The 26367-nt window shown below is 35.2% G+C and overlaps 8 protein-coding genes and 1 long non-coding RNA gene across 21 annotated transcripts; 5 read left to right on the forward strand and 4 right to left on the reverse strand.

Annotated features, from left to right (window-relative positions):
• Window positions 1-184: 184 nt before the first annotated feature.
• LOC100647062 (39S ribosomal protein L40, mitochondrial) lies at window positions 185-2406 on the forward strand. The gene is made up of 5 exons (XM_012308914.3): window positions 185-326; window positions 400-483; window positions 550-717; window positions 809-1010; window positions 1129-2406. Exons 1-5 carry the CDS (start codon window positions 289-291, stop codon window positions 1246-1248), a joined length of 612 nt encoding a protein of 203 aa, XP_012164304.1. The 5' UTR covers window positions 185-288; the 3' UTR covers window positions 1249-2406.
• LOC100647418 (ERAD-associated E3 ubiquitin-protein ligase HRD1B) lies at window positions 1361-8167 on the reverse strand. 4 transcript variants are annotated; one of them, XM_012308915.3, is made up of 3 exons: window positions 8034-8167; window positions 2480-2891; window positions 1361-2283 (listed from the first exon to the last, which is right to left on the reverse strand). In XM_012308915.3, exons 1-3 carry the CDS (start codon window positions 8071-8073, stop codon window positions 1773-1775), a joined length of 963 nt encoding a protein of 320 aa, XP_012164305.1. In that variant the 5' UTR covers window positions 8074-8167; the 3' UTR covers window positions 1361-1772. The 4 variants fall into 4 exon arrangements, with proteins under 4 accessions (XP_012164305.1, XP_003395783.1, XP_048262018.1 ...); XM_003395735.4 differs by lacking the exon at window positions 8034-8167 and adding an exon at window positions 7869-8002; XM_048406061.1 differs by lacking the exon at window positions 8034-8167 and adding an exon at window positions 3350-3514.
• LOC100647295 (neuroparsin-A) lies at window positions 5303-6998 on the forward strand. The gene is made up of 3 exons (XM_048406067.1): window positions 5303-5369; window positions 5591-5729; window positions 5827-6998. Exons 1-3 carry the CDS (start codon window positions 5317-5319, stop codon window positions 6001-6003), a joined length of 369 nt encoding a protein of 122 aa, XP_048262024.1. The 5' UTR covers window positions 5303-5316; the 3' UTR covers window positions 6004-6998.
• Window positions 8168-9066: 899 nt separating the features above from the next.
• On the reverse strand, window positions 9067-14378 carry LOC105665770 (interaptin). The gene is made up of 2 exons (XM_012308910.3): window positions 10519-14378; window positions 9067-10172 (listed from the first exon to the last, which is right to left on the reverse strand). The coding sequence occupies exons 1-2, from the start codon at window positions 14080-14082 to the stop codon at window positions 9402-9404; spliced, it is 4335 nt and encodes a 1444-aa protein (XP_012164300.2). The 5' UTR covers window positions 14083-14378; the 3' UTR covers window positions 9067-9401.
• A 139-nt stretch (window positions 14379-14517) lies between these two features.
• On the forward strand, window positions 14518-15648 carry LOC125385146. Its single transcript, XR_007224154.1, has 2 exons — window positions 14518-14657; window positions 15012-15648. It is a non-coding gene; the product is annotated as an uncharacterized LOC125385146 (long non-coding RNA).
• On the reverse strand, window positions 14895-16333 carry LOC100646946 (diphthine methyl ester synthase). 2 transcript variants are annotated; one of them, XM_048406065.1, is made up of 4 exons: window positions 15956-16333; window positions 15743-15850; window positions 15262-15586; window positions 14895-15181 (listed from the first exon to the last, which is right to left on the reverse strand). In XM_048406065.1, exons 1-4 carry the CDS (start codon window positions 16088-16090, stop codon window positions 14994-14996), a joined length of 756 nt encoding a protein of 251 aa, XP_048262022.1. In that variant the 5' UTR covers window positions 16091-16333; the 3' UTR covers window positions 14895-14993. The 2 variants fall into 2 exon arrangements, with proteins under 2 accessions (XP_048262022.1, XP_003395779.1); XM_003395731.4 differs by having other exon boundaries at window positions 15674-15850; window positions 15956-16321.
• Window positions 16334-16413: 80 nt separating this feature from the next.
• Window positions 16414-21701, forward strand: LOC100646704 (essential MCU regulator, mitochondrial). 5 transcript variants are annotated; one of them, XR_002307723.2, is made up of 4 exons: window positions 16414-16865; window positions 17198-17516; window positions 21062-21287; window positions 21366-21701. XR_002307723.2 is itself a non-coding variant. In XM_020863251.2 (3 exons), exon 2 carries the CDS (start codon window positions 17234-17236, stop codon window positions 17504-17506), a length of 273 nt encoding a protein of 90 aa, XP_020718910.1. In that variant the 5' UTR covers window positions 16416-16865; window positions 17198-17233; the 3' UTR covers window positions 17507-17516; window positions 17751-18082. The 5 variants fall into 5 exon arrangements, 3 of the variants coding, with proteins under 3 accessions (XP_003395777.1, XP_012164302.1, XP_020718910.1); XR_002307724.2 differs by having other exon boundaries at window positions 21062-21274; XM_020863251.2 differs by lacking the exons at window positions 21062-21287; window positions 21366-21701 and adding an exon at window positions 17751-18082 and having other exon boundaries at window positions 16416-16865.
• Window positions 18072-24753, reverse strand: LOC100646503 (protein flightless-1). 5 transcript variants are annotated; one of them, XM_012308906.3, is made up of 23 exons: window positions 24606-24753; window positions 24178-24312; window positions 24006-24116; window positions 23627-23865; window positions 23392-23553; window positions 23094-23314; window positions 22784-23000; window positions 22434-22675; window positions 22156-22244; window positions 22018-22088; window positions 21659-21905; window positions 21347-21532; window positions 20909-21220; window positions 20613-20785; window positions 20390-20516; window positions 20133-20255; window positions 19820-20023; window positions 19616-19737; window positions 19231-19482; window positions 18978-19104; window positions 18713-18895; window positions 18497-18610; window positions 18072-18409 (listed from the first exon to the last, which is right to left on the reverse strand). In XM_012308906.3, exons 2-23 carry the CDS (start codon window positions 24238-24240, stop codon window positions 18275-18277), a joined length of 3720 nt encoding a protein of 1239 aa, XP_012164296.1. In that variant the 5' UTR covers window positions 24241-24312; window positions 24606-24753; the 3' UTR covers window positions 18072-18274. The 5 variants fall into 5 exon arrangements, 4 of the variants coding, with proteins under 4 accessions (XP_012164296.1, XP_012164297.1, XP_012164298.1 ...); XM_012308907.3 differs by having other exon boundaries at window positions 24480-24621; XM_012308908.3 differs by lacking the exon at window positions 24606-24753 and adding an exon at window positions 24493-24511.
• A 214-nt stretch (window positions 24754-24967) lies between these two features.
• Window positions 24968-26367, forward strand: LOC100646379 (mitochondrial import receptor subunit TOM22 homolog). The gene is made up of 4 exons (XM_003395726.4): window positions 24968-25118; window positions 25204-25301; window positions 25518-25623; window positions 25695-26367. Exons 1-4 carry the CDS (start codon window positions 25097-25099, stop codon window positions 25898-25900), a joined length of 432 nt encoding a protein of 143 aa, XP_003395774.1. The 5' UTR covers window positions 24968-25096; the 3' UTR covers window positions 25901-26367.

Below are 26367 nucleotides of genomic sequence, written 5' to 3' on the forward strand. Positions count from 1 at the left end.
ATGTTTATTATCTCGTTCGTATGTATGCTTGGACAGAGTTACCATCGTTGTTAAGACGATATTATTAGTCGTTATTTATTGTCATTATTGATTTATTCATAATAACGCGTGTCATTTTTTCAACAACTGTTTAAATTTATGATTTTATAACAGTTACATATCTCATTTTAGCCTGTATGAGAATCGCAAGCGTTTAAGAGGTTATATACGTGGTGTCACAAAGTAATTTAAGATAAGAAAGCACAGACTGACACAGACTAAAGCTCGAAATAATTATAGTGTATTAAAATGATTGGTGTATTAAATTTGGCAAATGCCGTTTTTAGGTATTCATTGTTGAGTGAACAATTATTTTTGTATATTTTTATTCATTTTATTCATAAAGATTTACCGACGCAGGTCCTCTTTGCATTCGGTTAGCAATTCGCGCAATATCTCCATATATATACATCCATTACAATTTCGAGCGACTGAAATTCTCTTGTAGGTATTTTTAAATTTCTTTTCTTTTGAATAAACAAATTTATTATCATATTACATTTATTTCAGAGGAGAACCACTTAAAAAGAAGAAAAGACTCGATCCTAATATCCTTAGAGCTAGAGAAGAAAGAAAGAAGAGGAAACTACAGAAAAAAATCCGTCAGTTAGAAAGACATGCAAACCATCTAAAACCAATCTTTGAAATTGATATATTACCTCAGTTATTGCAAAAGGAGTACGCTTTATATAATGATAGAATATGTTATATATAGGAAACAAATTTTTATTCTTAACGTAGTACTTATTTGAAAACAAATGTTTCTTAGGAATAGAGCTTGTCATTTGCCAGTATCATTATCAGAAGAAGAAATGGAAAGGAGAAAATTATTAGAGAGGGAATGGTCCAGATACAAACAAGAACAATGGTTGAAGGATTTACACGTTATGAAATCTATCATGGTATCGCAAGAAATAGCATTGAAAGAATTAAAAGCTGTCTCGATGCAACTTTACAAAAAAGCAGTTGAAGTAAGTATATGATATATATTATATTAGAAAATAAATTAAATATTGTACTTTTATATTTTGCCATCTAATAAAACACGGTAGAGATACAGAATAAATTTTGAAACACATTCTGTTTCAGTTTGATGATTCGTTCATACCATATAGCGCAACAGGACCGGTATATACTCCACCGATAGAAGATTTTGACAGTCCTGATGGAGAATATATAGAAACCACGGTTAAATATGTAGGGGAATAGCTATATAAAATAGTGGAAATCGTTGGATCGTAATGAGAAATATTTCGGATAAAGGATCGTAGAGCGCAAGGAAAGTAAGGTTGTTTCAAACAACTGCGATATGAGAATATAATTCTCGTTAATTTTCGTTGTTTTTATTATTTTCGATTTATCAGTTGACAAACGAAATAATACATCTGACAGAAAAATCAATTTGTAATTCAAATAGAATATAAATTTGCAATCCTGTTAATACATTAGATCATTTATTATTTTATGTACAATTATACGACGAGTTATATCTGTTTTATCGATGTTTATAAACGGACATGAATGTAATAACTTTGCTTTCTATCAATATTTAATTTATACGAATATCAAGCGGTTTAGAGGATTTGTCAATAATTTGTAATATAAATATCCAATATTATCAAAAGTTAATCGGTCGAGTGGATGAGGTATTTAATCAGAGTGGAATTGTTATACGGAATTTGTCGATTTTATCGATAGAATCATAACGGTAACATTTATGACGGTTACGTTTACTACTGAGTTGATACCGATCCAAATGTTAATTCTCTTTTGCACATAGGACAGGTATTGTTGGTCTTGAGACACCGACGTAAACAACTTGCATGAAAAAGGTGGTAACAAGGTGTTATTCTCGCACTGACCATATCGCAAAGGCAAACAGGGCACACATCATCGAATTGTTTAATTTCCTTAGGCGTTGCTTTTCTATAACGATTTAATATTTCACGTTCAAGACTTAACGCAGGGCCGGATATTTGTAATAGATCTTTCAATCTTAAATAAATGTTCGTATAAGTAGCGATGAATAAAAGTTTGTAGGATGCTAGTGGCAAAAGTATTATAATAAGAAACGCAGAAACGCTAATGGTAAATGATTTCAATATCACTGGAGCGTAAAGCTCTTCAAGATTTTCAAAAGTGTCGAAACGAAGAAACTTCAAGATTGGCGGAAACATCTCAACGAAGACTTTTTCCGTTGCCAAATAATAGATCCACGTTATCATCGTGTAATTCATCGATGGTCTACAATAGCAATACATATATACATACATATATACATAAATATTTATATACACACGTGCGCGCGACACACACGCGCACACAGTATGTATAGTTTCATCGAATTAATATATTCTTAATTCTTAATGCGTTTTATCATTTTCCTTTTTTCCCTACGTTTTTCCTTCCATTGCTATACGATACAGTAAGTGTTACTCACTTGTAATGCTCAAGACCTTGCTCCAAGCCAAAGACAAGAAGCATGAATGTTAATGTTACGATAAAGGTGACAGCTTTGGTCCATTCGAACACTATTTTGGTAGCGGACATAGCTAAATGTTTAATTTTCGATCTTTCTGTGAGAGTCACATAGAGCGACCAATCTTCCTTTTCGATCAATTCCTTAATATAGCTAATGCTATAAGTAACAACGTTGTAAAACATCAACGTGTAAAGACACGTCATTTTCGGTTCTCTTATAAAAATACGATCAGCCAGCATTAGGAATATTATTTGGTTCGTCATCATAGAGATATTCTTCATCTTAAGGAAAAGGTTCTCTATTCGATCGATCGGATCGTATAATCGTGCCAGGAATGCGTTTAACCGCTGCCAGATCATCATAGCGATACCTTTATGCAAAGAAAGTAATCGTGTTATTATTACATATGTAATTAAAAATACCAATCTTTCGTTGATTATTTATCGTTAGTTTCGCTCTCGTTTGTCCATAAACATTGAAATTTAATTTTAATTTAAACATAACGTTTAATCTCCTAGTGTTCAGGTACGGGCATTTCATAATAAACATTTTGTGTCGATAAAATGTCAAATTCTGATTGACTATTCGGTAATTGGTTTATTAGCGTAGCGTGACAAATAACGTGTCAGTCAATGACCGGCTTTGTTTTTCATAACGCTGAGGCCAAGAAATTTACATATTAATAGATATGTTCGTCAAGGGAATCTTTGCAAATAGGGGAAGACGTGTCTAGAAGGGTATTCACGACACGGTGGGTAATTAGGACGAGAGGCAAGGATTTCATTTGACAATTTAGATCATCCCTTGGGACGAAACGATAATAGATACATCATACATCGACTGCTAAACGAACGTCTGTGTGCCTTCTTTCCCCCCTTCCTTTTCTTGCCCTTTCTTCGGGTCCCTATAAAACAAAGCGCACTTGACTTCAATGGCACATTCAACGTCTTTCCGTCTTCGCATATTCGTCTCTTCACGTGATCACATTTTCTTATTCTGGTAAAGAGAGAATCATCATTGTTATTTAATCTTACGCAACTAGAAACATTTGGAAGAATATCTTAGGGTCAGCATTAATTGTAAGCGCGCTGTATGCTTTTCCTAACGATCACCCGTTCGTCGTTACATATGTTATTTCCGTGTAATTTTCTTTTATTTTATTTTTTCTGTCATATCGGTGGCAAATTATAATCGTATTTAATAGGAAAAAAAAAAAGGAAAGAAAACAGTGGAACAGAAGGAAGGAAAAAAGCGCGTAAACGAGAGCGAGCTAGGAAAAGGGAAAAGCCAGAATAGCGGTACGACGAGGTATTAAACGAAACAACTATGTCCGAAGGCAATCGCAAGTGTAAAGAAATTTCTGTTACATCTTTAATAAATTTGACGAAACCGAATTTCAGACGAATATTACGCGTTCGTAATTAATTTTTAACTTATAAATAACTTTTGTTATAAAACTGTTGTTGAAACCTAAATTAAACTAAAATTAAACAAACTAAACATAGACAAACTAAAACATTAACTTGTTTAAAGTTAATTTAAAGTTAATTAGTTTACGTAGAATAAGGGGGCAGTAATTCGACGAATCACGCTAAAGAAACGTTTGAAAAATCCCGTTCGAATAATTGCGAAGCTTTATTTTCCAATTAGTCGGCCTTCGAACGATATTTTATATATATTCACGCGTATTTTATAAGATCTGCGAAAACAACAAATTATCGTTTAATATTTAACTAAAAAGACGGCACATCGAATTATCGGTGGGTATACGCATGTACATCGAAATAATTTTCTATCTTTTTTATTTCTCCTTGTTAATAACTACGTAATTTCTATATTAATTATTGATTTTTCCACTTTGTTATCAAAAACTGACAAAGTTAATGTTTATTTAATAGAAGTCATTTGTTCAATGTTCAAGCTCTACCATGTGCTTATCTCTTATGTATAGACGTTTGACAGGTGCGAGTAGCAAACGAAGTGGTTTGAACTTAAAATGGTGGCGAACGAAGCACTTTGTAAGAAAAACGAACATCATGTTAAGTATAGTTGCAGATGGATTTGTCCACGTATCGTTAAAGCCCGTATGGGTGCTCGCACGACTCTTTCTCCGGATAATCTTCATCGAAGTATTATCTCGTAAAGTTTTGTTCGATTCAAAAGTTGAACGATTGAGTTTTGGTATTTCAAGCGGTTGAATTAACGAAACGAAAGGAAAATTCCGACAAAGCAAACTTGCTTCGGCTGTTTTCATTATCAGCAATTCGATCATTCATCTTTCTTTTCGCGACGCGTAAGAGAAAAAAGGGAAAGGACAAAGTTTGTTTTACCATTATACGCGTGTATGGATCGTAGGTTCATCTTGGTAAGGTACTTTGAAATTGTTTCTTAAATCAGTCGATTATAGATATTTAACGATTTAATGAAACGATATTGTAAAAATCAAGTATTTTACGCTAATCTCGTACAAGCAGAAACTTAAGGTGTAAAAATTGGATTTTCTGTTACCTCGTTTTTATTAACGATAGATCGATAATAACGTTCCAAGCGGACAGATAATAACGAAAAGAGATAAAGTTCAAAACTAAATTTGGCAAATTGGTTCCCTCGTTTCTAAACGTTTAGATGCTCTTTCAAATGCATACGTGCTTTATACGATTTATAAATTTTATTCTTTAAATCAGTTTCAAAGCATCGATTTTGTCTCTGATCGTTATGTAAACGTTTTGATCGATTCTACTTCAGCAACATTAATCGAATTTTGTTTAAATTTTGTTTCAGATCTACGAGGCGAGATGTTTGCCGCGCAAACTATCCGCATAGCCGTGCTGCTTGCCATCGTTCTTCTGTAAGAAACTTCAAATCTACAATTCTCTAGTATCAGAACTGATTTCTTTTTTTCTCTTTTTCATTTATTCAGAAAACACGAAAACATATCGTTTCGAATAATTTACGTTATCGTTTAATTTACTTGACTCGTTTTACGACTCAAATTATTACCGTGCGAATTATAATACGTTCAATGCATAATATCGTTATACGTAATAATAGAACGCTTGATTCGACCAGGCACGATAAATGTTCCGGTTATCCTTCGGTAAGACAGAAACAAGAGATGGCCCTTTGCACAGGATGCGGCGACTCTTGCCACAAATGCGAATATGGTGTTGTAATATCGAATGCTTGCGGGGTTCCGCAATGTGCAAAGGCAAGTGTTCGAATCGGCAGTTTGTCGATAAATCTGAAGCGTTTAACAGAAACGGTTGAACTAATAGTTACGATAAGAACCGTACTCTCTTTTCCAGGGACCCGATGAACCTTGCGGAGGACGAGGAGAACGGCTTGGTATTTGCGCCGAAGGCATGAGCTGTATATGTAACCAATGCTTCGGTTGTAGTTCAGAGAAGTTAAAATGTTCCAAAATTAAAGATCCCTGTTGGCGTGATTTTAACGTACCTGTAAGGCGGCCTGCTATCATGTAAATCGATATGATTGATGATCATTTATCGTGAATCGGACGGTCACTTACACTTACCTATCGAAGCGAACACCTGAAATATTTCTAATTCTGTAAACGTACGGCGACCTAACCAGGTGCCGGTAAACATTAAGTTAAACGCACGATGGTTATTCTTTGCCAATATTTCATTTACCCTTGAACACGCGCGTCGAATGATAAACAACTATAACGATAACTATGATTGGTCTTTAGCGACAGTTCGAATTCAATTGGACAAATCTAATTTTAACGATAATTGAAAGCGATAAACGCGATGATTATTTGCATCTACATATGTATATCTTATGTGCAGTCAACAAAGGATGAAAATGAAAAGGAGAAATGAACTCATTACGATGGTGTAAAATGAAAGGTGAAGGAGATGCGGACGAGAGAAAAAGAGAGAGGAAATACGTAGGAGAAATAGAATTGAAGAGAATAAGGAGTGAAATATCGAAAGCAAGATCACTGTAATGTTATTCGCTTTGCTTTCTTTTCTTCGTTTTTCTCTAGTCTGGTTATTATTATTGTCTGATTATTGTTATATATCACGCGTAAAAAAAAAAGAAAAAATAACGATTCAAATACCTTGAAACTGCAAGTTAAGTTGGTCTGTAGGTCAATACGTGTACGTTATACATTGTACATTATCCCTGACAATTAAGAAGATATTCTTAAGTAGGTACTATATTTTCAATTTTACGGATTGTGAAAGAAGAAGGAGGAAAGGAAGAAAGATATAGTATTAGATGCATTCGTTTTTACTTTTCATAAATATATTTTATTAATAAATTTATGTGCCATATGGGTACCGTTGAAACATTCAAGGACGTTAAGATATTACGAACGACAAAACACTTTGATTTTGAACAAAATATTTTTATATCAGACGCTGTGTCAAAAATAATAATTGTCTCGACAATGTATCATTACCGCGTATCTTACATTTCGTAAATAAAAATGAAACAGATCATTCAATCTCGTTGATAAATACTTGGTATGTAACGTTTAATTTCCTAGTACTTTCCCGACTTTTTATCCATCTCGTCACGTCTTATTAACGTTTCCTACTATTGCTCATCGTTTCTTTCCCCTCTGCCGCTGATTTACCAATTGGAAGAGAAAAAGAATGGTCTGCTTGACCGTGCAAACGTAATGATTTATCTCAGTTAGTTTACTTATACGTAAAACGTAGATTTATTATCTGCGCCCCTCAACAATGGCTGTCGAACATGGAAAAACCCGCCTTTTCCGTTTTAACGGAAATAACAATTAACGAACAATAACCCTAAGGAAAGTTTCGATTTGAAAGATGTTCGAAGGCAATTAACGGATTTTACAGTAAAGTAATAAATGCTAAACTTTAATAACGGTTCTTTAGGATTATTGCGAGTCCGAATAAGTATGACCGAGGAATGATTTATGGTTTATGGTAGGTCCCGGAACGTACCAAAGTAGACAATTATTTAGCAACGCGGAAAAACAATATGAGATACTTGGTAATCGTAAAAAATAAGTGAATCGCGCGAAATCGCACTTTAGCGCCACGGGGGTCACCGGTAACCTCAGTCAGATAAATTCATTAATGATGATTATACACCACAACATATCTCTTGTAGGTAATGTTTCAACATTATATGTACCGCATAATAAAAAATTCACCGTGGCGCCACGGGCAATCCCTGTAAAACTAGCGTGACATTCAACGTGTTAATAACGCGAAACATATCACACGTGTAGAAAACGATGTGCAAAAACGGCGCGACAAGAATTTTCCAAGTCCACATCCAAGCAGTTTCATCGCAAAAGCAGTAAACGTGTATGTAAAACCAGTTTATTTTTGCGTACCTTCGAGATTGGCATAGGCGGTACAAGTATCAAGTACCAGAAAATGCAGTGCTGTCACTGTCGATATTACCAACGATATCTCACTATCGAGGATATTCGTGTGAATTAAAACATTACTGTTAAACGGTTAAACGGTAACTAGCAGCTGATCAAATATTTTCATACCTCGTAAAATACTATATAGCGTCAATGTCGTTGCCAACATCGTTCATACAACATCGCTGATGCTATTTCGATTGTTCCTTGATACTTATGGATCCACATTCGCTACGTACCACTCACTCTTGTTTCCATCTCGATAGTACGTATCCAAACATAAATACGATAATGGAACAGGTAGGGCTATCGTCGTATATCAATAGATTCGGCAATGTCTTAAATTGGGAAAAGAACCTTTTATAATATACTGATTCGCTTATTTCCATTGTGTAATCATTTCTATATTTATTACAGATTTGCGCAAGAAAACAGATATACAAAGAAATAGGAGGAAACAAGAAAGAACGCGTAATTTCAAGTATTATTTTCGATTATTATTATTATTATTATTATTGTTATAATTCCTGTACAGGAATTTCCTCTAAGAGCAAGCAGGAATATATGATGAAATAAAACTGTAAAAGTGATGTTTTTGCTTTTCACGAAAGAAATACGAGGAACCAGGAAGATAGAAGGAGTGTAAAGGTTAAGAAAATACAAGAACGTAACCGAGATATTATTTTAACAAACTTTCAATCCGCTTAGATTTCAATTGCAGTCTTCTGTCACATCCTCTACTTTTTAATCCACCAATCGATTAACATGTCCATCCGTTCTATTCTATTCTTTGGTAGTTATCTTTAGAAGATCCGCGTGCACGATTTTAATATATGTTTCCTGTGGTACGATATGCATATTAACTTAGTCGAAATTCGCATCAAACAGATTTTTGATGTAAGGCATAGTACGTGGCAACGTACAGCGACGTCTCTTTTGAAATAGAACGAAATCGTTCAGACGCAAATTCCCGATCAGGACTATAAGCATGTAGCGAATTGCTGCAGAATCCCACGCTCTTTTAGCGAACTCGTATTTGCGCATGTGCCTTGTTTTACATTAATTGACTCCTGAGTCTCGACTTAAACAGCATACAGTATACGACGTACGTATAGTAGTACAGCGTGTAGTGTACGTTTCTTCTTCTTCTTCTCTCTCTCTCTCTCTCTCTCTCTCTCTCTCTCTCTCTCTCTCTTGTAGTAAATAGATACACTAATGTGCGCAGAAAAAGGACCTGTAGAAATGATTTATATCTAATTGTCTACTTTTGATTGTTTTAGTTTCCATTAAGGATCGCATTAATGATAAGAAACTGAAACTTCTGGATTAACATTGTGATTCCAATATCGGTCGTGTTTTCCAAATTGTTTTATATCGAAACTGTTTATTTTCACGAAATCGAGTTAACAATATGATTTTCTTTCGATACAGTATATCTGTATATGTAATTCATTCTTATTTCTTATTTGCTCTTTCTTCTTCCGCGTTTTCTATCATCTAATCGATATCTCGATGGTTGGTAGAATCAGTACATGCATCTAAAAGCAAATTATCGCTTTCGATAAGCCCATTTGTTGTTTCACGAGTCGGCGATGACGTACCATGCGTTCCTTTATTTTTATCTTCAACGTTATTAGAGTCATTGCATTTTTCGAAAGAAAACAGACTTATTTCTCTCGCCAACTTCGTATCTGCTTCGCAGAGCGATGACGTTTGCACTTCTCTTTCGTCGATATCTGAAATTTCCTCTATAACGATAGGTTGCGGTGTATCATCGAGCGCTAATGGCTCACGAAGATCGTCGGCATCAGAATTTGAACTCGTTTCGACGAGCGGATCACTCTTGTCTTTGTCCGTTGTATCAACTTGCTCCAACACGCGTTTGCTGTGAATAATGATAGGAGACGAAGCGTTCAAAGATAATTTACTCCAATTCGATTCGTTAATAAATAAACTCAAATTTTCGAAGATATCGATACCACGAGGGGAAGTGGTCGGAGAAAACTTATAACCGAAAAAAGGTATGTTGCGGACAATTCTTTTACATCCTCGATCTTCTGCATGCAGGTCAGTTGGAGAAGTAAAGCAATCATCCGTTTTTTCACTGTTTACAGGTTTTAAATCGTAAACGTTGATGGCGGAAGGACTTTTTGAAATTTCAATGAGAGGTAATGGTAAGGAATCGTGAAATTCTCCAGTGTGCCACAAATTGGCGATTCGTTTGCCCCTGTTTCCTTGATTTTCCAAAGATGCCATTTCTACTTGATCCTAAAGTGGGATAAAAAAAGCAACCTTGTCAAGATTATTATTGTAATTAGCTTAGATTTTTTATTATCTTTAAAAATTTATTGGCCGAATTGGAAGACCCCTTACTTGTTCAAAAATGAAACAAAAGTAGATGCATCCACGCAAGTATACGTATGTATAAATGTAATACATACGTACAATGTACATTGTAGATGCGAGTCTCGATCCATAAAGTGTATTGGTTAATTGCATCAAAGAATAACTTTGAAAAATTTTAATTTTAAAAGAACAAAATTCTTTCTAGTATCATAAAAGATGCGTAAAATATCTTTTCACGTATTTTAGAATAGAAAGAAAAGATACTTGCTTCTTTTCCTCCGTCGTCTTCTCTTGCTGTTTCTCCACTTCCTCCGCTTCTTCTTTCGTCTTCTTCATTCTCATCGCCTGCTTGATTAGTGTCATCGTCGACCTTTTCTCGACGAGAAGATTCTTCGATTATTGCTTCAGGTGTTAATTCTTGTATAGATGGATGAAATTTAATTATAAAGTCGTCCGTCTGATTCGTGTTATTCGTCCGATGTTTAGAAGATGACGAGGCCATTAAATGGTCCAGTTCGAAAGGAATTGTCTCGGCATCTTTTTCAGCTACGTCGGTATTATCGGTAATGAAATTCTGTATTAATTCCCGTGCAATTTCCTCTTCCACGCGAAGAGACTGTTTTTCATCTTTGTTACGAACAAGCGAGCGACTCGTGTTATTAATACATTCATTACCTTGAAACTCTTCCTTCGAATATCTTTCGGTCTCGCTTTCAATTTTGGTTTGTTGACCTGCCGGCTCGATAAAATCTTTTACTCGATCGTTTCCCGAGGACAAAGCTTCACCGATGTCTACTTTTTCTTCAGAAGCTAAAGTATCGAACGAGGATAAAGAAACGTTTTCACCTTCGCAAGAAGTAACATTATCATTTTCTTCTTCCGACTGATTATTAAGATTTTTCGCATCGCCCTTTTCGATCGTCGACGATATCGTTATGTCTTGTAACGAATCCAGATTTAACTCCGGTACTTTTGGTCCAGCTCCAACTTGTTCAAACGACAAAGAAAAATCACTCGAACGATCATCGAACGTTCCGCTTTCCTCTTCTCTTTCTTTCCTTGGAGTTTCTTTAGCAAGATCTTTCGATCGTGCATCGTCCTTATCGTCCATATTACTTCCTTCTTGATCCTCTTCTTGACTAGAACTTGCAAATTTTTCTTCGCATTCGATACTACTTTTATTTTCCATCGATTCGGCCGACTTTTCCGAAAAACGATCGTCGATGCTACGCTGGGCGCCGACGTTAGAAAATTTGCCCCTATCGTTTTCTTCCTCCTCTTTGATATTTGCAAGATCTTCTTGATAAACAGACGCTCGATTGGCAGCATTTTTTATACCACGTAGAATGTGAGCATCGATGTTCGTTGTATAGTCGACAACGCTTCCTGGATGTATATATTCTCCGAATGGATTCTCGTCACGGTGATACTCTTCTCCAATCCCGTGCTTCGTCTGCTTTCTTTCGATATCGCAAGATGGGATCGGTTGGTTAAAAGGAACGCGAACCTCGTCGTTCGTACCCTCTTCGAGCTCAATTTTACAAACATCGTTGTCATCGTCGTTGTCAACGATATTATCGGGTATAATTACGGTGGTTACAGATTCCGGTATTTCACTAGGGGAACCTTCGGTAAGGACGTAACAAGAAAGATCGATTCCTCTTTCTTTCGTAGAACGATCACGCGTATCTCGATCATCGCTATTATTGTTTTCATTAAGGAGAATTTCCGAGTTGTCAGAGTCAAGGTTGCAGTCTAAACTTTTTCCACTCGGCATTTTATCTCCCATCGAGTCAATCTCGATATTAGCGTCGCAATCTCTGTCATCCTCGTTGCTCGTTGGACTCTGACTTTCATCTGGATTTTTCTTCGTCCACTCGTCTCCTACGCTCAATACCTGCCCTTCGTATACGCAGTCTGGCTTCTCTCCGGATTCGAAATTTTCCAAAATCGAAAATTCATTCGAACGCTCCGGTACTACGAATTCATCGTCGATATCTTTTGGAATAGTCTGAGAACTGACCAACGTATTTTCGATGCTTCTCTCGACCGCTTCTATCTCGATTAATTTCCTTTCGAGCTCGTTCGGTCGATATCGTTCCTCCTCTTGCTTTTTCTCCTCGTCCTGGTCCTGATCCTCCTCTTCCTCTTTCCCGTTCTCCAAATGTTCCAACGAATCTGCCCTCTGACAGTGAGAAAGATCGATCGAATCGGGTGTTACGTTTAAGCTGTCTTTAAAAGTTTCCTCGATATCCGCCTCCCGAGCTGAATTTAAACATTGCTGAATAATTTCTACTTCTCCTAGAATTTGCCGTTTATCGATACCTTCCTCCATCGTATTCCCCGTCATAACAAGAATTCCATTTCCTTCGGACTTACTTCCACGAGGATATTCCCATGGGACCGTATCCACGTTCGCATTGCCATCTTTTAAATCCTCGTCTTTGCGTTCCTCTTCGATTGTTTTCGAATCGTGATCGAAAGTCGCACCTTCGATAGTTGCCGCTGGTTCAAGCTCTTTCTTCTCCGATTCCAGATCCTTGGCATTCCAATTCGAATTTGTTGGATCCTCGTAATCCTGGCAGCATATCGTTTGTTCGTTCAACCGAGCATCCACTTCGTTTAACAAAGAGGGTAATTCGATTAAATTGCTTCCTCTCTTCGTCGACTTGGATCCATCGCTCGAGATCGGTGGCAATGTCAAATTACCTGTGCTATCCTTCCCGTCACATTCATACACGTTGCTCCTTGTGCATTTTGCAGAAGGTTGTCGCGTAACGACCGATGGAAGGACCACCGAGATCGTTCCATCGTTGGTCAACTTTTTCATCGCATCCTCAAAAATTATGTTGCTCTCTGATGAATCGGATCGCGATCCCACGTTAATAAACGTCTCTTCCACTTCGTTGTCTTTCGATTCTCTCTCAATCTTCTTTCCCAATCGGGAATTTAATTTGCCATCGCCTCCTTTCGCGTTACCAAATTTCTCTTGCAATTTTTCCTGCTCTTTTCGCTCATCTTCGATCATAGTTTTCCATTGATCCTTTAAATTTCGACAGATTCTAGCCTCTGTCGGAACAATGTCTATGCCTACATCTTCGCTCGTACAAATGTCCTTAAAATACGCGCGATCTCTTTCGATTTGATCGGCACTTTTTTGTCGCCTCACTTTCTTCTCGTTTTTGTAACTTTTATCATCTAAAACAAATGTATAGAATTGTTCGTGATTTTCTTTAACTTCTCGACGCTTAATACGCTTTGCGAATATATTTCCGGCGGAGGAAGATCGAACGAATTGATGACAAGTAACTTGACTCGAAAATCGTGGTGAACGATGATCCGAGTAACCGAGAATTGATTTCTCCGTCTCTTTACCGTTTAATCCTCTATTCCAACCTTCTCTTCCAATTGTATTTTCGTGCTTCTTCAATCCTTTAACCGTCCTATTTATAGACCAACCACTTTTATTTGTCGCCTCTCCTTTTCTCCTCGATGGCACAGCTTTTTTCGTTGCATTTCTCGATGTCGTTAGTTCCTTCGCTTCCCTTATTACCATCGTTTCTTCGATCAAGTTACCGTATTTACACCTACGAAAATAATCGTTACGATTTTCAGCATCACGATCGTTAACCAATTTATGTTTCAGTATCCTTGGAACGATTTCATCGGTACGTTCTTTATCCCTTAATTCCACCAATTCTGCGAAATGTTGGGCCGCGAACGCGTAAATGTTTCGAGGTCTTTGACGCAAAATTTCTCGTGCGAGTCCTTCAACCGCAGGAGCCAAACCTCGTGGTATTCGTGGTGCTATTATGTAGTCTATTTCCGACATTATCGTACTCGGTGTATCACTCGGTTCTCCTCGTATCTGTACTGTAATCGTTAGCTGTTACCCTTTATATGGAAATATGTAATTGCACAAATAAACACAACAGATACAAAGACAGAAAGACACTCAAGTTTTCGTTCGCGTCTCTCCCCCTTCTTACATTTTTCCTCAAAATCAATAAATAAAGGAAAATGTTTGTGATTGCCCGATGATGAAGGAAAAACTGCTCGCTATTAGGGAAGATGCAAAATATAAGGAAACAGAAACACCAGAGATACCGTGACTCACGTATCGAAAGTGAATATATGATTGTAAACTCTGTACACCTGTTTATTACGCATGCACGAAATCGATCGAATACGTATACATATGCTCTACGTTCTATCGCCATGGCTATAAGATTGCCAGAATATTATTTTTCTTTAACATAAATTAACCGTCGAACAGTTATGTATGCCGATTAACAAATTTAAGTAGTTGGGAATTTATCTTTAAGATCGGTGTTAACTTTATCGAAATAATTTTTATAAATAAATATCTTAATAACCTTAGCACTAAGCGAGCTATTTTCTACATAGGTATGTGTAAAATTGTTCGGGCATCATAACCAATAGCATTGTATATTTTCACTTGATTTCTTTGTCTCTGTCAGATCTTTTAAATTTGTAGCCTAACATTTTTCATTACACGCGCAACACGTTTTTATATATTATAAAATATTTGAACAACGGTCAACGTAGCTTTCACTACCGACCAGTCGAGTCGTTTATCTTTTTTATATATCTTAAGAATATCATCCTGTTTCAAATCTGTAATTTAAGTAATTAATCGGTTTTATTATTTTGTTGTAAATTGATACAGAGCTATAAGCAACGAATAGTGCTTGTTTTCTTTTTCAACAAAGCCAAACGTTTTTATTTACACTTATATAGAGTAATAAATTCCAATTCAAGAGGATGCAGATTGATAGCAGGAATGATCAAAGAATGGAGAGGAGGGCCTAGGTCGATAGAAGCCATTTCTCCAAGAGAACAAGCAACGATGCGTTGATTGTCCCAACCTACACGAGCTAAACCCACTACGAGACTTGATTCCTGCAACGCTGTAAAACAACAAATTTCATTTTCCATGGATTCATTAGAGGCAGGATTATTTAGAAATGATACTTTTCTAGTATCTTACCTGATCTCTCCTTGGTTTCTTCATTTTTTTCTTCTATGACTTTTAATAATTGAGTAGCAGCTTCTGAGACACTCATAAACTGAGACGGCATATATTCTTTTTTCTTTTTAGTAATACTCTCTATCGTAGGCTCCTTTATTTTAATGTCTAATAAGCACAATGTATGTAGATCTCTCTGCCTATTTGAGATAATTTTCTCATAAAAACTATTTGGTTGCCAATCATTGTTCCAATAAGGGATAGAAACAGTTTCTCCAAAACGATATAATTGCAAACCACAGCATCCAATTGCTGTCAAAATAGAGGAATTGTGAACAATCTTTACCTGAATCATGGAATAATAAAAACTTTTAATATCGATTAATAAAATTCGTTTTATTAAACAAATTTTTCTAATATTTCTCTTATTTGCCTTTATGCCTTTCTCCCGAGCTCGTAGTATTAGGTCCGAATGTGTAGTGGCACCAAACGGATCACCTACCACCAAGAAAGCAACATTTTCCTTCTCATCCTTTGGCAATATTTCATCCGCATTACTCTCAACTAATTCTCTGTCTGCCTCCAGTATCGAACATCCGTAAAATCGTTCCTAATTTGTTGAAATATGCAATCGTTGGTCTCCTATTATCATTATTTATGTTAAACATTCAATTAATCAAGGAACCAGAGCTACCCTTGACTTTAATCTACCTACCAAATCTTTTAAGCTGGTAGACAAAATTGACGTGTACGACTCTAAATAGACACGATCGCACATTCGTATAATTTCGAGACCCTTTACAGTTACATCTGTCGAATCACCAAGACCTAATCCAATCACATGTAACATTTTTGTCACGTCTTCCTGAATTATTTGCACGATATCGTTTAATAAAAATTAATGTTTTGTTCAAATGACCGGTATAGGAAAATGAACAAGAAAGAAAAAATCGTAAACGTTTGTTGTTGATGATTTATGTCTTAACGATTGCCCAATGTAATAAGCAACAACGTGCAAAACTATCAAAGTAACTACATAGCCATGAGTAGGTAAGTATAGATGTTTACGTTATCGCTCTATATGTATAAAAGCTATACTGTACGTGTAGGGTATTTTACATTTATCCCTATTATTTTAACAAAAGTGACGTCAGATTCTATATCCTCAGAGCTAATATTATTCGTATGCGCGATGTTTGTGCGCGGACGTAATGATAACATCGAAGTGATCGTTTAATTGCTCATTAAACTATGTGCTGCTTACAATAGCGATTGTGTTATAAATATTCATTTGTATCGATATTTAATCAAACGTGATCGAGACACACATCTAATCAAAATATAGTGTGTGTATACATATCCTTAAGAGCTTTTTAATCATTATCGCGAGCTAGTATACCGAAGAGGTTAATTTATAGTCTGCCTAACAGAACGAGGCAGTAATCGTAAACAAAAGTTAATTGGTACGGCTACAACTATTGGGTGCCGACTAATGAAACTCGAGTTTTAAAATTATCTTTACGGTTACTGCCTCGTCTCGTTGGACCGACTATACATTTCATTCCTATCTATGTATTAATACTGCAATTTATGCTGCCTCCAAAATCATAACTCAGATATACTGTGTAAGTAGATACGATATGGGAAAAAGAGGATGCTCCATAAAGCCTCTTCTGTCCTTGTCTTGCATGCACACTAACATCGCAAAAAGAGGCTTCTGTGTAGTTTTCTTTCTTTTCCTATATCATTTTTTCAAATCGCTCACGCACTCTATCTTCATATGTCTATGGTATGAACACGTTTTTCAATTATATGTTCTATTTGTAGTCTGTTTAATAATCGCGTCTACGTTATTTTTTATTACTATTATTATCATGTTATTTTTCATATTAACGTTTCACACACTTGACCACTATCTTCAGTACATTATTTGACAGTACACTTCTTCTATTTTCAGTGCTTATATCAGTGCTAGTATCAGTAAAATAGAAGAATGGCATTGCAACGTACATTTGTTGCATTACAAATTGTCAACGATTTAAGGAAAATAAATGGAAAAATGAAATTACATTTTCGATCAAGAACAACAACACCTTCAGGTGCTATTCTACCAGAACCAAAAAGAACACCTTTCGGTTTTTTGGGTGTTATCTGCAGTGTTATGACAGGTCTAGTCATAGGAGCTACTTTAAGTAAAATGATGGCTAACTTTCTAGAAGAGAAAGAATTGTTCATACCTTCGGATGATGACGACGACGATGATTAATTTACTTTCGGTATGCAAATTAATTAAGGCAAAGATTTAAGTTATTCTTATCAAACTTCTACATCTTATGTTCTTCATATCGAGCCTCGGTCCAAACTTTTGCATGTGTCCCTAAAACGTACTTTGCATAAACAAGTTTCTTATTGTTCCTCCATAATCATGTTTCATTCAGTGTTATCGTTTAATCTTTGCTTGTGAGGAAAATAGACTTCTTCCATGTCTATACATTGTTTTCTGTTTCAAGATCTATGACAATGAGATATGGAAAGATATAAGATGATGTAACATGTCTGACAGCAGCACATGTTTTACATATATAAATATCACAGTAAATCAAATATACATGGTGCTTTCAATTTTCTTCTTAGATTTTTACTTGCACGATTCAAGTAATGTATTGTTTATTATGAATTTTTGCTGGAAGGCAAACTTATTTTATACATACCTACATGTATGTCTAAATATATTCCTTTAAAATGCATATAGGAAATGTATATACCTAGGTGTACAGACATACAGATATTTTGTAAATATTGTTTCAATGGATTGCAAAATAAACACAATGCAAAGAAACAAGCTCTGGGTATATTTAATGGTTTCAAACATTACAATATTCCTTAACATTAGAAAGTTACTTTTTGTGTTTATAACAACCTATTAAATTTGCATCATCAGTACTTCATCGATATTCGTTAATTTCGTTTCGAAATTTGGTTCGTTGATAAACGTTATTGGGATAATAAGAGCAGGAACATATTATTGAATATTTTATTGAGGTGGTCTTTTGTGTGAACTCCAGCCATGGAAACACTTGGTGAATCTTCGAGATTCTTTTCCTTTCGCTGTTAAATACAATTTACGTGGCCTGTCTGGCTGTTTTACTCGTAAATGTTGGATGTATACCTAAAAATTATTGTAATTAAATTATTTATCTTTATTTAGGAATTTTACAAATCGGATATTTTTACAATTCATTCAATCCATTTTTACCTGAGCAGATTTATATGCCAATTTAATTTCTACCTCTGAACATCGACTGCCTAACCATAAAAATACTTGTTCGCCATTATCAAGTATCATAATATCGTCATCTGCTAAATCATCCTGGAACAGTATTAATTGATTATAAATCTATTATATATATTATATACATATATAACTTCGCTCTCACTAACACAAACGTAAGTTAGTAAATTTATCGTATACTTGACAAAAATCGGTGCATTTCTCGCTGATCGTGAAATATCCCTTTTCATTCGAGCATCTGAACAGTCTCGTATAATTCATGTATTCTGCATCGATGTCATATGGCTTTCTTCCACCAAGAGCTACCCAAAAAAAGTTATCTGGTTCTTCACCTTCGTTTAAAACTTGTAAACTTATCCATGGCTGTCAATTTCATTTGATAATACAAATCAGATTATACATTTACTAGTTGAAACAGACATGGTACAGTAAATGATAAACGTACGTTATTAAACATTTCTTCGGCGATTTCTTGAATCAAACGAGCTTCCTCGATGTCTGCTTTAGAACCAATCCAGGCGTATACTATTCCCGTTTCATCGTCGTTATTGAACGGTACGTTTAATATGTAGCTGTGGAATAACGGCATGTATATGATTAGATTTAAATATTGGTAAAGTAAAGCAATAAAGATGAAGTAATTTTTTCAAAAAGAAAAAGAAGAAAGACAGAAAAAGCCTTTATTTTAACAATCTTACCAAAATGAAGAGTTCAATAACGTAGAATCAGCTGGTATTTGTATCAGCCTGGTACATAATGCACTTCCATTACTTCTTAAGTGATAGAATTCAACCTTGTTACTACCAGAAGCTTTAGGCTGTTTACGCTTGCCATGATGAACAATAAATTTTCGTTTGAAATATGCCAAGAACTTTAAATTTTCTTGTTGTTGATGAGTTCTAACTACTTCCAAATTCTCACCAAATAAAGATTTAAACTTTTTCTGTAAACTGGAGGCAAATACCTTTCATTAATACTTTATCAGTATTATTCATATGTTCAAATCATTTTGTCTTTTCAATTGCAATAGTAATTATTTGTGTGTAATTAATAATAATTAAAAAGACGATTTTCCTCGCGCACCTAAATGTAAATGTCAGCCATCCCATATTTCCCGCATCTCGCCCTTGCCAGAAATATACGGTACACTGATAATCCTCTTCGAATTGCTCATCGCCATCTTCATTTTCTGTTGTATCTAATGGCTAAAATGGGAAAACGTATCATCAATGATAAAATAAAGGTCTGCTCAAAGTCGATTTAAAGAATGCACAAATTATTACGTACCATCCAGTAACGACATAAAAATACGTAACAATCACCACTATAAAAATGACCTAATTCTTCTTCCGGTAATCGTACAAACTTTTTTCCTTCTAAAACCAACGCTTCCATTCCCTCTAAATCATCGTTCCATTCCGACATCAGTTGTTGAGCTTCCGTAAATGACATAGGCGGTTGTCTAGGCATGAAAAGTGCGGCTAAATCCGCCTGCCGAAACAAAATTATTTCACTGGTTTTGGTAGGAGAACGGGTAAGGGGACGGAGCTCGCGTTATTTTGCGAATCGTTTATAGTCTTCATTTTTTTATTTCGCGTACCTTCGTTTCTTGTTGCTTCGCCCATTTAGTAAGGTCTGCCCCAGTTTTGGCGACTGATTCGGCAGTTCTAGTAAAGTCAACTGCTATAACTTCATCCCATCCAGAAAATTTGCATTTGAAGATCTAATTAGAGAAAAGAAAGATATTGTTATAAACTTTCTCTCTCTTTCCCTCTTCCTCACACTTTTCTCTCGCTTTCTCTCAATACAGTCAACCAAATCTTCCGTATTCCTATCTCAAGTTCATCAATTTTGTACCTGCGACTCAGTTCCCTCTTGTAACCTGGTTACCATTGCGTATTCTGGTCGTTCTATCATGTTAAATAATTCTTGAGAAAGTTTAACAGCCGCTGCTCGTACTAGTCTTGTAGATTTTTTACCAAACCTATACACACACACAAACATATAGCAATTGAAGCATGCACATTGGTGAGTTCATACTGTTCAATATTTTGATATATTAGAAGTTTTCAGTATGTACCAAACGTAAACATCTACATGACAATCCAATATATAAACATTGCGATTGTTTAAAAGCGTGTTGGTTAGTTTCCCATGAGGTACTTCGACTTGTGGCAATTCCAAATATCCCATACCAAGTTGTACTTGATACAGACGTGGTGCAAGTGGTACAAAATTTGCATCCACATGTTCCTATAATGAGAAACATTAAAACAATAGATTAGTCTGGCTGTAAATAAGATCACGTAGCGTTTGCGAGGTAGATTTCTAGGCGCGTAGCCATGCCTTAAAAACAATTCAACTCAAACAACTTACGGCAATCGGTGGCAGGTGCGAAATATCTTTGACGTTTAAACATGTTAAAAAATCATCCGACTCTGTATTCATAATTTCTGTCATGATCTCTGCTTTATTCTTTCTTTCATTTTTATTGATCTTCTCAGCCATTAATCTCGCTTTTGACTTCAGTGTACTCTTCGCTTTTTTACCGTACCATATGAAGATCTTGTTGCCAGTATCTAAGACGAATACGAAACCCGGATCCAAGGAATCACAACGAACAGGGACTGGTTCTAAATGGATGGAAGCACCGGCAGCATGAACCCTATACAATCGTGTTATCGATGGCTGGTATGCGCCAACCGAATCGAAAGCAAACACGTTGAACAATAATATGGCAAGGTAAAAACATATGGTAAGATATAGTTAGAAAAGTAAGGTAAATAATGTAAATTCAAATTCAACAATACAAACCGTATCTTCGACTGTATAGAAACCGGACGAGGTACGACCACCTTCGATATATGTAATGCCAGACTCGAACAACATTAGAAATTCATCCGATTCTTCGCCTTGTTCTTCTCTGATTGTACGACATTGCGCGCCCAGATAATTACGTAGATTTACTGCGTGAATTGCAGCACAAGCTCTTTTATCCAACTATAAAGTGTTATACGTCGATTTGAAAAATGTGACACATTTTCAAGAACTGTTCCTTGCACGTTGCTATATCGTATACCGATCGATTATTTCAAACATACATTATACATATTATTATATACTCACTGTAGCTTTCTCCCCTATCCAGAAATAAATGGCCCAAACTAAAGATCCAGCTTCATCTATCTCAGTCTTTAAAACAATGTAGCAATCGCCTTCATAGAACTTTCCATGTGCCACTTCTTCTATTTCATTAGGCAAAAAATTCTCTATTTCCCAGACAGATAAACCAGGAACCTGACCAGCATCTTCATCGAAAAATTCGGAATAATCCAGTGGTGGTTTTTCCAAAGTTTCATCCCATCGTTTGGGTCTTGAAAGCGAAAGTAAGATAAAAAAGACAAGAAACCCGAAATTGCCGAATAATTAATCGATCTCTTATAATGCATAAAAACGAATTCTTGTAATGCATATTTTCCACCTACTTCAACGATTCTGCTTTTGATTCTTCGCATTCTTTGTCTTTATTTTTCTCCTTTGCTATATCTTTCATACCCTAAAGAAGAAAGAGAAAATTAATCGATTCAAATTCCTTGCCTTTTTCGTTTATTTTCGTAATATACCTTCAATATCTTGGCCTGATCTTGATCAGCTTCCTCTTGGTCTCGTCTTCTTCTCAGTCTCATTTTGCGAGCTATTGGATCCTTGCTACCTGAAATATAAGAAATAAACTGTTAGATACGATTATGAGAAATTAAACAGTGCTCATAGTATGATCATTCATGATCAAAATAATTGAATATATAAGTTTAATATCGCTTATAATTAATTACTTATGATTGCTCAGTGTAAATCACGATCTGGTGTACATATAGTATATTGTGAGTAAGAACAGACTTACCAGCAGTTTGAATAGGCGTAGGTACATTAGCGCCAGCAAGCCGCAATTGATGTTGTAGGGAAAAATCGATGTTATAAAACTCAATGCCGGAACCTTTTTGTACTTCCATTGGTTTTGGCGGCATTACTAAATTCGGATTATCTCTCAGATCAAGTTGTTCTAAATCGGTAAGAAGATGAATAGCATCTGGTACGGTAATCAACCGATTAGACGATAATATTAATTTCTTTAACGATCCACACCTGAGGAAGGAATACGTGCATTTATGATGCTCGTGGTACTTATGAGAAGTACTTATTACATTAATTTATTTCAAAGAAGCATTTGAAAAGGAAAGTTAATCGGTGTACCTGCATAAACCTTCGGGTATCATTTCTAAACGATTATTAGCTGCTGAAAATACTTGCAACGAAGATAGTTTGCCAATGCCTGAAGGAATACCTTCGAAATCTAACTGATTGTCGTTCAAATATAATCTCCTGAGAGTAACGATTTTACACAGAGAGGCAGGTATCGCGGACAATTTATTACGACATATATTTAATGTTTCCAATTTTGTCCAAAGTTCTGAAATAAAAATGTTGCGATACGTTCATCGTGCGCACATTGGCAAGAGATATGCAATAATTATAGAATTGATGTCGCGATAAATAAACCTACCGATTGCTGTTGACAATTCTGTTATTTGATTATCACTTAAATTCAGGCGACGTAAATTCAACAGAGAATAAAGTGCATCTGGTACCCGGGGTAAGTTGTTTTGAGATAAATCAAGTTCTTGCAGATTTGTCAAGGTCTCCAAACTTGATGGAATATTGTTTAATGTCCTTTGCGTGTCGCACATCTGTAGGGCCATTAAATTCATCAAGGATGGCAATTGTCTGAGTGAAAAAAGAATAAACAATATCGTATTTGAAAACTCAACAATGGTTTGTCATATTGATCTCATTTACTATACCTTAATTGAAAGTGTCCTAATGGATTATGATTCAGGTTTAAAGTTTGTAAATTTGCTAAGCGACGAGTTTGTGGTGGTAGCGTTTCCAACTTATTATTGCTAAGATCCAAGAATAGCAGATCAGTTAGGTGAATGAACAATGTATTAGGGATTGTTTCAATGCTGAAAAGACAATAATAGGATTATTCATTACTGACCATGCAACTGTCTAACAATTTGTATATGTAACACTCACTGATTGTGACTTAAATTTAGATTTAACAAAGATCGAGCTCTTTCCAGTCCTTCTGGTACTTCCTTTAGATTATTATGACTCAAATCCAATGTGGTTAATTCTTCCAGATGAAATAATTCTGCTGGAATACCACTTGATTTAATATTATTACGTCTTATGTTCAATGTGCGAAGACAACAGAGTTCCGTCAATTCTCCATATAAGCGTTCCAGTCTGTTCTTAACTAATGAAAGGTGTTCCTGTTTTTGGAAAAAAAGAAAAATTTAATTTTTATTATTTATATTTTACCAAACTATCAATAAGAACCTCGATCATGATAGCTTCATCCTGAACTTTGTGCACACTTAAAAAATAAATGTCCATACGCAGACAGCTTTACCAGCTTCAACAATTTGCCCATTTCTTCTGGAATCTCAGTCAAGTTGGTTTCATCCAATTTCAGCCATTGTATACCAGTCATTAACCGTACAGATTCTGGAAATTTGCCACCCTGTAAAATGCAAAATTGTAACAGTTGAAAACTATATTTCTAAAAGGAAATAATTACTTACACTAAAATCGTTGCTGCTAAAATCAACTCCTCGTACAAAGGGTAATACTCCTGTGTTTGCCATCCTGATCAAGTTCGAGAGGACGTTTTCGTGATTTTATAAATCCTATTTACGTTACGTTCGACGCTTGTAAATCTATATGTAACAGACACGTAATACATAAGCGTACAGAAAAATATTTAGATATAAAAATATATCTCATGCGCTCAAGCACTCAAAAATTTTGTTTAAGTACAACGAACGTCGAAGATTATACAAATAAAAATTATGCACAATTATTAAGAATAGAATATGGAAAATACTTTAAAATGTTACAATTTCTTGAACTTCCAATGTAAAGACGGTTGACATCTATTACATTTATCGATATTTCCAAAAATTGTATAATCGTTTCAGAAAATTAGCTTTGCATACTAAAGAATACGAACATCGTTTATACGTTCATTGAAATACTGTTGGTGACATGACACGAACAAAATACTGAATTTCTATCGATAAGATCCATGCAATGACTAATGACATACAGTTCTATTTAATAGTGTATGAAACGAATGAGAAAGAGAAAGAGAGAGAGAGAGAGAGAGAGAGAGAGAGAAAGTTAGAAACGAAAGGACGAATTAATTTTTTATATCTTCCTATTTTAGATTATCTTTTTTACTCAATTTAATTCTGTTTCTGAATATTATTATATATTTATAAAAGCATAAATAGAAATATACAATGCATCTATATATTCTCAGGGACTATATAGAGATTTATACCCTAAAAATTATCTAGGGACTTTTTTCAGATATTCATCTGAACATGCGCCATTCTAAATACAATTTAGAAATCTCCACGACCATAGCAAAATCAGTGTTATTCTGTATCTGCTTTAGACTGGTGTGAATTTTCATACATATAATATTTATCTCAATTTATGATGTCCAGAGTAGAAGAAGGTGAATTTTAAAATTTAATTCGTGAAAATAAAGTACATCGTTCATTCGTTTATCAATCGTCAATTATTTTCTTATATGACTTCAGTCGAAGAAGTAGAGCAATTGGATAGCGGCATGGGTAGTAGCGACGCACATTCTCCCGAGGTGAAATCGCTTCTTCCTGACGATGAGGATGACGAAGAGGTATTCGATTTTGATATACAGTGATTACGTATTAATGTGATAAATAAATGAAACTTTGCATTATTACGAGTCGTTACTTTTACGGATAGTAACCATAATTAATCTTCAGGAATTAACCAAATATTTTGTTGCCTATGGATCATGTTTTCCGTGTTGCGGCTTAATCATATTAAATTTTCACTATGAAAAATGCAGTATCTTTGAGTTTGTTTTTAGGATGAAAGCTTGGCGGAACGATTATTGGGACTTACGGAAATGTTCCCAGAAAAAGTACGAAATGTGGGATATAATGTCGGCACTTGTTTATGCAATTGTATGAAAGGTCTGTATTTCTTAATTTCAGATATTCAATGTCACGTTACAAATAAATGATACATTTTTGCTGTTTTATAGGATTATATGTGTATTCATGTTCAGCAGCATGGGTATTCTTCAGCTCATCTGCTATTTTATTTGCACCTATATTGTTTGAGATAGAACGAGTACAAATGGAAGAAGTACAACGGACGCAACAGAAGCAGGTCTTGCTAGGACCTAGTAAAGCCATGTCAAACGTGAATGCTTCAAGTCTTCCAATGGCTCCACCAGTTCAGCAATAATAGCAACGATACCATTGATGTTGCATTCAAATTACCATAAGTCGAACATTCTGTTCACTGTTTATATTTATATTAGTATAACTTGAACCTATTCTAATATCTCACTGATATCTACACATCCATAAGATTATCATATTATTCACTATAAAAATCTAAATGATACATAGAAGAATGAAATGAATTAAAGCGAATTTAAAAATAATATCTATGCTACGTTTATTCGTTTTTGCTTTTTTCTTTTTAGAATATCTGTTTTATACAAAAATGAATTCACTGACATTTTATCATATCAAATTTAAGCATCGTACTATTTCCTTATGAGATATTAGTAAAACGACACTCGATTACGTGTAGTGCACTGTTATCTATAATCTATAAAATCATTAAATTCTTTCGTAATGTTAGCATCTATAAAGTATCGCATGTTGTATCATAAAACGTTGAATAAATATATACTGAAGAATGTT

This window comes from Bombus terrestris, chromosome 5, assembly GCF_910591885.1.
Source record: "Bombus terrestris chromosome 5, iyBomTerr1.2, whole genome shotgun sequence".
NCBI classification, from domain to species: Eukaryota; Metazoa; Arthropoda; class Insecta; order Hymenoptera; family Apidae; genus Bombus; species Bombus terrestris.

Bases quoted from the DNA above. Each gene is read 5' to 3' on its own strand.
- LOC100646946 (XM_003395731.4), bottom strand. From the start codon at position 16,090: ATGTTACATGTGATTGGATTAGGTCTTGGTGATTCGACAGATGTAACT. The intron at 15,851-15,955 runs GTAGGTAGATTA...TCAACAAATTAG, and splicing joins CTACCAGCTTAAAAGATTTG to GAACGATTTTACGGATGTTC. The intron at 15,182-15,261 runs GTAAGATACTAG...GTTGTTTTACAG, and splicing joins AGAAACCAAGGAGAGATCAG to CGTTGCAGGAATCAAGTCTC.
- LOC100646379 (XM_003395726.4), top strand. From the start codon at position 25,097: ATGATGTCCAGAGTAGAAGAAG. The intron at 25,119-25,203 runs GTGAATTTTAAA...ATATGACTTCAG, and splicing joins GATGTCCAGAGTAGAAGAAG to TCGAAGAAGTAGAGCAATTG. The intron at 25,302-25,517 runs GTATTCGATTTT...GTTTGTTTTTAG, and splicing joins ACGATGAGGATGACGAAGAG to GATGAAAGCTTGGCGGAACG.
- LOC100647418 (XM_012308915.3), bottom strand. From the start codon at position 8,073: ATGTTGGCAACGACATTGACGCTATATAGTATTTTACGAG. The intron at 2,892-8,033 runs GTATGAAAATAT...CTTTGCATAAAG, and splicing joins GCTATATAGTATTTTACGAG to GTATCGCTATGATGATCTGG. The intron at 2,284-2,479 runs GTGAGTAACACT...TTGCTATTGTAG, and splicing joins CAAGGTCTTGAGCATTACAA to ACCATCGATGAATTACACGA.
- LOC100647062 (XM_012308914.3), top strand. From the start codon at position 289: ATGATTGGTGTATTAAATTTGGCAAATGCCGTTTTTAG. The intron at 327-399 runs GTATTCATTGTT...TTACCGACGCAG, and splicing joins TTGGCAAATGCCGTTTTTAG to GTCCTCTTTGCATTCGGTTA. The intron at 718-808 runs GTACGCTTTATA...AATGTTTCTTAG, and splicing joins CCTCAGTTATTGCAAAAGGA to GAATAGAGCTTGTCATTTGC.
- LOC105665770 (XM_012308910.3), bottom strand. From the start codon at position 14,082: ATGTCGGAAATAGACTACATAATAGCACCACGAATACCACGAGGTTTG. The intron at 10,173-10,518 runs GCAAGTATCTTT...ATCCCACTTTAG, and splicing joins AAGACGACGGAGGAAAAGAA to GATCAAGTAGAAATGGCATC.
- LOC100646704 (XM_003395729.4), top strand. From the start codon at position 17,234: ATGGCATTGCAACGTACATTTGTTGCATTACAAATTGTCAACGATTTA.
- LOC100646503 (XM_012308906.3), bottom strand. From the start codon at position 24,240: ATGGCAAACACAGGAGTATTACCCTTTGTACGAGGAGTTGATTTTAGC. The intron at 21,221-21,346 runs GTTTGTATTGTT...GGCGCATACCAG, and splicing joins TCTATACAGTCGAAGATACG to CCATCGATAACACGATTGTA. The intron at 19,738-19,819 runs GTACGTAATAAT...TTCCCATTTTAG, and splicing joins TTTTATGTCGTTACTGGATG to CCATTAGATACAACAGAAAA.
- LOC100647295 (XM_048406067.1), top strand. From the start codon at position 5,317: ATGTTTGCCGCGCAAACTATCCGCATAGCCGTGCTGCTTGCCATCGTT. The intron at 5,370-5,590 runs GTAAGAAACTTC...TGATTCGACCAG, and splicing joins CTGCTTGCCATCGTTCTTCT to GCACGATAAATGTTCCGGTT. The intron at 5,730-5,826 runs GCAAGTGTTCGA...TCTCTTTTCCAG, and splicing joins GGGTTCCGCAATGTGCAAAG to GGACCCGATGAACCTTGCGG.